A 7819-nucleotide genomic window follows, 5' to 3' on the forward strand; every position below is an offset into this window, starting at 1 on the left:
TAATATAAAGAAAATTTTTCTAGTACTGGAGACATTTGTGCCCATATGTTGAATAGATCTAAATTAATCATAAAATAGCAGTTTTATACTGCAGGATTTGATGGTGTCTTCCCGTACCAAGTATGCAATCAGGAAACCCATATACTAAACATAGGTATCTCATATATCATTTGCACATTACTTTCCCAGTGGGTAACCTAGGAGTAAGTGAAGAACTTCAGGAAAAACTCCAGGATGTTATGATTGTCCGGAACAACTTGGCTCTAGGAAAAATCTTGGGAGAAGGTGAGTACCATCTATCTATGCAGCTGTCGTAAGTGTCAAGCAAGACATCTTTCCTCACCTTGCAACACTGGGTCAAGCAAACTCAAATTCATATGGTAAAAGCATTTCATTTGCAAACCAACTCCCTTAAGAGAATTACCAATCAAACATACTCCAAAGAGCAGCTTGTATTAAACAAAATAGACAGGAGCCTTGTAAATTAAAAGATTATTTTTTATTATATCACTTAGTTTGTTAATTTATTATAGTCACGGCCCAGAGCAACTTAAATATAAAATAAAAATAATAAAACAGATACTTCAAAATTGAAATATTTCTAAAACAAATAGCAAAATGCAAAAAAATTTCTTAATTTCAAACAATATTTATACTTTCCCCAAAACAGTGATTTATGTGCCACTGTAGCCAACATTCAGAATCTGGCTAGACTTTCTGAGATCTTCACTACATGATCAGCTCATAGGTATTTCAGTCCCACCCAAATATCTCTATAAAAGAAACAGTGCAGCAGTACATGACTTACACTTTCAATTTCCTTATTATCATATTATCATATGGTAGAGATGCTGTTCTTTAGAAATGTTGCAAAACCTCCCCATCAAATAAGCAATGGGAATTAGAGCAGGCCAATGTAACATCTCTTCTGGTATCTTTGAAGACAATATTAAACAATGGGCAAGTGCAGTACTTTTTTCTGTTCTCATTGGGATAAAGTAAATTGGAAATGGGTTGAAATTATGTTGGAGGTCAGTAGCTCTAACATTTTGACATGGTCTAATCAAAATCCACTGAGTCTATGCATTAGGTCAAAATTCACAATTCCCTAGGTTCGAATTAAATGATTTCCACCAAGAAAAATGAAATTTATCTTGAATGGTCAAAACAACTCAACAACTTGAGCTGAGATTTAATTTAAGGAAATAGCTAATACAGTACATACTTTTTGCACAGTTTCAATTAATGCTATTTCCGTCTCTGGGCAAAGGATGAGTTTGGGACTCATTGTGCAACCACAAAGATGTTCTTTAAAAAACCTATTTCAAGAGTTTCTAATGGTTACATATAAAATAGCTGTAAGGTAGCTGTGGTATTAATCTGGCTTCAAACACTTTTAGCCCACTTATTATATAATTACTTCATTTTGTAAAGAAAACCCTTAAGAAGCCAACTATATACTTCTTTTCACCATCTCTTTTAAAGATTCAATTTGAGCCTTCTAAATGCCTGTATTATGGAAAGCAATTCTGAGAAATGTAAAAATCTGAACATGTTCAGTAACATTCTTTGTCCTGTTGCCATCTTTGTTTCTTTGAAAATATCATAATTTACATTTTGATAGTTAAAAATGAAGTTATTTTCCATGCTAGAGGCAGCTGATCTTAATGTTGTTCTCTCCTATATATAAAGTTGAGATAATGGTTGCACCATCTTCTTATAAAGGTAAAGCAATGGCTCTTTACTTTATATCAGGCATGTCAAACTTGCGACATTACGTGACGTCGTGCGACGTATTGGAGCTTTTTTGCCATTGCTGGCAATGGGGTGGGCGCGGCTCCGTTATGATGAAACCGGCCCACAGGCTGGCAGTTTGGCACCCCTGCTTTATATGAAAGTGATGTCAAATGAGGATTACTTTTAAAATGTTGTAAACGTATTCCTTTAAGATTACAGTTCAAGATTCCTTTCAAGCATAGAACTTTGTTAACTCTCCATGACTCTTTATAACTTATATTGTACAAAGTATTGTACAGTACTAATCTTTTCATTTCTAGGTAATAAATATTGAAATGTCATTAACCCAGTTACTCTGATAGTTAGAAGTTTGTCTTCAATTAAGACTCCAAACTTCCATCAGACTCATCCTTCTATCCATACCTCTCCACCAAATCATTTTTACATAAGTTCTGCTGATCTGCAATATCCAGTAGTATTGTCAGTAATACAAGATATCTGTCCCACCAGATTGACCCTTTAACAGTTTCCAATGCATTCCCAGAATTGCAATTTAAGTTAAATACTTTGTCTATTCAATAAATTCTCAAAATGTCATAATTGTACCCTTTGCACTGACCTATTCTGTGAACCTCTTTTTTTGTCCTCTTCCAGGAGAAATTTCTGTTGTTCTGTTCCAATCACTTTTTTTGTACAAATGCTGTCCCTGACACATTTTAATTTTATCCACAATTGGGTTCTGAAGCGGGAAGTAAATCCAAAGGGGGGGGGGAGGCAGAGGGAACAGTCTGAGTTTGTAGAAGAAAATTAATGGGCATGGTAGAGATTAAGCTCATTTACGTCCTTTCTGCCAATGTTCCAATGCAGACTTTACCTTTGTTTTTCTGTGAATATATGTAATCTTAGCAAACTCGGAATAGCTTGATAAGATGAGGCAAGTATGCTTCATGAAGCAGCTGAGCTTATCCCCATTAGACTTTGTTGGCCTGAAGAATCTTCTCAGTCTTACTAACTAAATTTTACAATGGGATTGTGTGTGTCTGGAGACAAACATAGTATTATTTCTCCATTCAGGGGAATTTGGATCAGTCATGGAAGGGAGTCTCAGTAATCCTGATGGAACCACTCAAAAAGTTGCTGTGAAAACAATGAAATGTAAGTGTTCCTTGGTCTTCACAAATATATAGTTGTTTGTGTTTAAGAAACATTCAGGAGTATTTAAAAACATAGATAATCACACACGGTTGTAGAGCTCCTCTAAAAAGAAAAAATCCTTTCCTATTAAGAATCGAGAAAATCTATGAAGAGACAGAAGATTGACTATTACTCAGTTATTTGTTTTTAAAAAGTACATACTACTTTTCATTTTATCAAGTACAGTATATCTGAATAATTTTTAAAATAATCACAAATCTGCTAGAAGTGGTTATTAAAAGGCTAATCTTTGTTTTGAGGAATTGTTTTTCAAAAGGCACAGAGAAGGTAACAGGAAGATAGTAAAAATATATGTTCAATTTCTCTCAGCAAACTAAATAATAATATCATGTAATCTGGAATGCCCCTTGTAATTTTGGAAATCTTAGGGGGGATGAAAGAGATTGTAAAATAGCTGGAATGTTGGAAGTTGGATGTGATTGAACGGCTTGCCTCCACAAGTTGTGGGTGCAATTGAAATTGAATAGAGAAAAGACTCGAGCAGGTTGGACTAGAAGACCCTGACCCTTTCAACTCTGTTATTCTTTATTCTGCATTCTATTCTAAACAAAATTAAAGTGTTATATTGTGGTTTCTATCTGGTGGCTCCATTGTCTCCTTCAGGAGCTCCAATAGAATTGTTTCAGGTGTGCTGAAATTTCTGCTGTACCTCCTAAATATGACAGAAATCACACAATAGATTGTGTTCATTATGGGGGAATATACAGACAACTCATCAGGAAAGGAAGTCAGTCAAAGATATTTATTGTTTCTCTATAATAGAACTGCAAAGTCTTGACTTTACCAAGTTACATTTGAGTCTGCGCCCTCTAGTGACTATAGTATATTATGACACTATTCATGCCAATCTTTTATGAGAAATTTTCCCTAACAGTTTTTTTTCTCTGAGACTACATAAGGAAAACTATCAGATTATAAAATAAGATCAGATTCCATCTTGCATTCAATTCTGTAATCTTTTAGTTTCTGAAATTGCAGTTTACATTTGAGAATATAAGTCCTACCATAATTTAATCATGGAATGAAGTTGTGGCGTTTGCTCATAATTTCAGTGAAAGCTCGAAACTTGCCTTGAAACATTCAAAGAGCCTGCTTCCAGATATGCAATCAAAGTAACAACTTTCATTTAGTTATGCTGCATTCCTTTACACTGACCTTTAACCAAAATCATGGACAACAATGCCGGTCTTAATTTTCACCACAATAACCTACTCATTGATCTGATCACAAGAGATACATGTTCTGTTAGCAAGTGCTTAGGACAAGCTAAAGTTTCCTTTGAATATACAAAAGATTGTGCTATATTTAAAATGCTAACTTCTTATTAAACATTTTTATTTATTCTATTATGTTTTCAGTGGACAGCTTTTCCCAACGAGAGATTGAAGAGTTCCTCAGAGAAGCAGCTTGTATGAAAGACTTTGATCACCCAAATGTCATCAAACTTCTTGGTGAGTCAACTAGAAAACAGTACTTCTTGGGTAAAAATGTTTTATTCACAGCCCAACAGAAAGTCATTATAACTGCCTAACTTCATGTTAAGCACTTTTCCTGCATATCAATTACATACAGAAAAAATGTAGGCTCAGGATAACTTGAAGCATGAATCAGCTCTTTTAATCTTAGTTTCTTCTAGTTGACAAACATTGACACTATTAATTTGTTTTAATAGAGTCAGTGTTTGTTATATAGTAATTTATATAAACGATTTATCCGTTATAATCTACCCTATCAACCTATAGATGTAGTATTTGGATTAGAAGATGTTCTTTATTGTTTTATTTAGTACACCCAGAAATTAGAGAAAAAAGTGTGTGGCTATTTTGTTTTTCCCTCACAATTAGAACATGACTGTGTGTTTTGTTGTCTTTATTGTGATAGCTTCCTGAACCAGTTCCCTGTTTATACTTTCTAGCCTGCTCTAATGAATTAAACAAATGCATTTGAAACTGGCTGATCTTATAAAAGATCATTTTAAATGGTTGCTCCTTTTTATTTTTTTGTAAATATTCTTATTTTATTTGATGTGTTATATAAGTTAGAGATCTATATAGCTTCACAGTGATGATGTTCAGAAAGTCGTTGAAAACTTGGCTGTTGTTCCAGGCCTTTGGGTAAAGGTTGCTTATGATCTGTTTCTTTTTATTGTTCATTGCTTTTTTAAAGTGTAACTCGCCCAGAATCATCTGGAATCAGGTGGCTCCTAAATTGCAATAAAAAAAATTGTTGAGAGATGTGCAACTTTAAAAAGTAAACCTTTCAAAAGCTTTACGAGTAAAGATAAAATTAGATAACATACAAAAAACTGAATTCATTTTCTTTATTCATTTTCTTTATTCTTTAAGGTGTGTGCATAGAACCAAGTTCTCAGCAGGTTCCAAAGCCCATGGTAATTCTTCCGTTTATGAAATATGGAGATTTGCATAGCTTTCTTCTTCAGTTAAGGCTTGGAGTGTGCTCCCAGGTAAGCAACGAGAACTGATTGTAAAATCTCATTAACACGTGATTTCACATAATATTCTTTTGATCATCAGTCATAAAATGCCCATTTATTAAACAAATCTCACCAGCTTCTTTTATGTTCTCTCTAGCCTTCTAGAATGTTTTCTGTCTTGCTTTTGATATTTTTTGCTGAGCATTAAAATATACTTTCAGACAAAGTAATGGGTTGTAGATTCACATCTTTTGATGTAAAGCTTAGAGTCATCTTTGGAATTAAGGATGTTGCTGGGAGTTTTGCTTTACCTTTTTATAAAAATTGAAAGGAATATTTAAAGTCAAATCAAATGGGATAGAAAGCCTGACAGGTGCCAAAGGATGCTAATGTGCCAAAGCACTTCGGCATTTAAGAGTAGCAAACTGGTGACTCAAGTTTTAATTGGAAAATGAAGACTCTAAATTTATTGGCTTTCAACCAATCTAGTTCTCTGCTAGATTATGTCTGGTTCAAGAACAAACAGCCTCATCCATCTTATATAGAAAGAAATGTGCAACCAGATGTCACCCACCTATTTGTGACAAATCCATCTATGTCTCCTCAGCCCCCAGTTAGGGGGGACCTTGTTATTGACCAGTAGCAATTTTACAATTTTATAAAGATAGGCCTATATACGACATAATGCAGAGGCCTAAATGAGACACAACCAGAGGATGTTTAATTATGGCCAGACTGTCTCCATCCAGATAAAATTGTAGCTTTGCAATAATGGCAAATATCTGTAGCTCAAGTATAGGATAAGGTGAAGGTTCTTTCTCCAAGCTTGTGGGTGGGTTTCTGAATGTTTCGTTACCAGGCTAGATAACATCTTCAGCAGAGTTTAGGGGATGTCAGTGTTCTTGTTTATAAGGGCTATGTGTGGTCAGTAGGTCTTGTGATAGTGAGGTCACGTCAGATGAAGGTCCCATCAGGGGATGGGTCTTGTGATGGGTCAGGACAAGACCCAGGATAAGGGTCTTGTGGTGGGTCTTGTGGTGGGTCAGGTGTGGATCACCAGTTAGAGTCTTGTGATGGGTCTTATGATGGGAAGGTTACATCAGATGTGGGTCATTGGGCGGTGAAGTGTTGGTTGAGGGGGCTTGGGTGGGTTGGTTGAGGGTCGGTGCTGTCTCTGGTTGGCTGTGCGGTTCATTTAAATTCTGAGGGGTTCATAAGCTGGTTGTAGGTCAATGTATGTGTTGATGGAATTGGCTTTGGAGTGCCAGGCTTCAATGAACTCATGAGCGTGGTGGGTGGTATCATGGCCAATGATTCTTGTGTTGCTCCAATCAAACTGGTGCTGTTTGGTGTCAGTGTGGGTAGAGATTAAGAATTTGAGATCATGGCATTGGACTGCCAGCCAGTGTTCATGGATCCTGATTTTTAATTGATATAATGTTTATTGATTTTGTAAATTACATTGTTTCTTTCATCCTTCTGTATCTTTTCTTTGGTTCTGGATAATTCCTGGCAGAGTGTGGCTGTGGGTTTGTGGGCTATTGCTATTCCTAGAGACTGGAGAATTCTGGCTGACACCCCCTTTTGTGCATGATAGGGTTAGTTTTTGCATGGTGGCTGGCTGTGTGGTGTGTTGTGGTTTGGATGCTGTGTGTCGGAATATAAAGTTTTTTGGTTGGCTATTACAGAGAAAGACTGCTTGTTATTCTAGAGTTATTGCTAGAGTTGATGGGAGTTTGAAAGACACCAGTTTATATACTCCCAATTTAGCAGCAATGGAAACCTGCCTAGAACAGATCATAATTAGTCCATTACAATTATTTGGTCCTGGTTCAAAATAGTCATAGCCTTATGTATCATATATTGTGTGGAGCTTCCCAGCCCCAAATCTCCATCATCTTGGCAAGGAAGTGAGTATTAGCCTCTGGATATAGTTAGAATTTAAATATTTTGCCTGGCATTTTGAACACGGGGCTGTCTTGTTTCAAGCAAAAGGCACTGTTGTTTTCCTGACCTTTGTGTTGTGTTTACTGGAATCATGCTGCACATGCCTTTTAAAAACTACAATCCTCTTGCCAGAAAGTAATTTGGCATTTTCCCCGCCCCCCCAAAGCTTGACAGTATCATCATCCAGTTAGGGATTCTATGCCAGTTTTCACATAATTACCATTGCCTGTAATTGAAAAGTCTATGGTAATTTTTACTGTCATGCATGAAGTAGATATTGTTCTTGCACTAGAGAGAGTACACAAAGATTTTAATTGTTGGGAAAGCAATACTTTTTGAATACTTTATGACAAAAACAATTGTTTCATTTTAACTTGTTCTTCAAACAAAGATAGTATAAAATAGGACCACACATTATGGAGCCTCAGCATGTGAACTTGCCTAAATGGCAGATTAAGGGAAAATTAAATGACATTTTCATACACA

General features: G+C 35.7%; 1 protein-coding gene across 1 annotated transcript in view; it reads left to right on the forward strand.

Annotated features, from left to right (window-relative positions):
- MERTK (MER proto-oncogene, tyrosine kinase) overlaps nt 1-7819 on the forward strand; it is a gene marked incomplete at its 5' end in the record, with an annotated part of 67556 nt that overhangs the window by 49817 nt on the left and 9920 nt on the right. Inside the window, 4 exons of the mRNA XM_015825653.1 lie at nt 190-285; nt 2812-2892; nt 4311-4403; nt 5298-5416. Of these exons, the coding sequence (XP_015681139.1) occupies nt 190-285; nt 2812-2892; nt 4311-4403; nt 5298-5416 (389 nt within the window). The remainder of the gene's footprint in view (nt 1-189; nt 286-2811; nt 2893-4310; nt 4404-5297; nt 5417-7819) is intronic.

This window comes from Protobothrops mucrosquamatus, unplaced genomic scaffold (assembly GCF_001527695.2).
Source record: "Protobothrops mucrosquamatus isolate PMUCROS unplaced genomic scaffold, P.Mucros_1.0 scaffold2741, whole genome shotgun sequence".
Lineage (NCBI taxonomy): Eukaryota > Metazoa > Chordata > Lepidosauria > Squamata > Viperidae > Protobothrops > Protobothrops mucrosquamatus.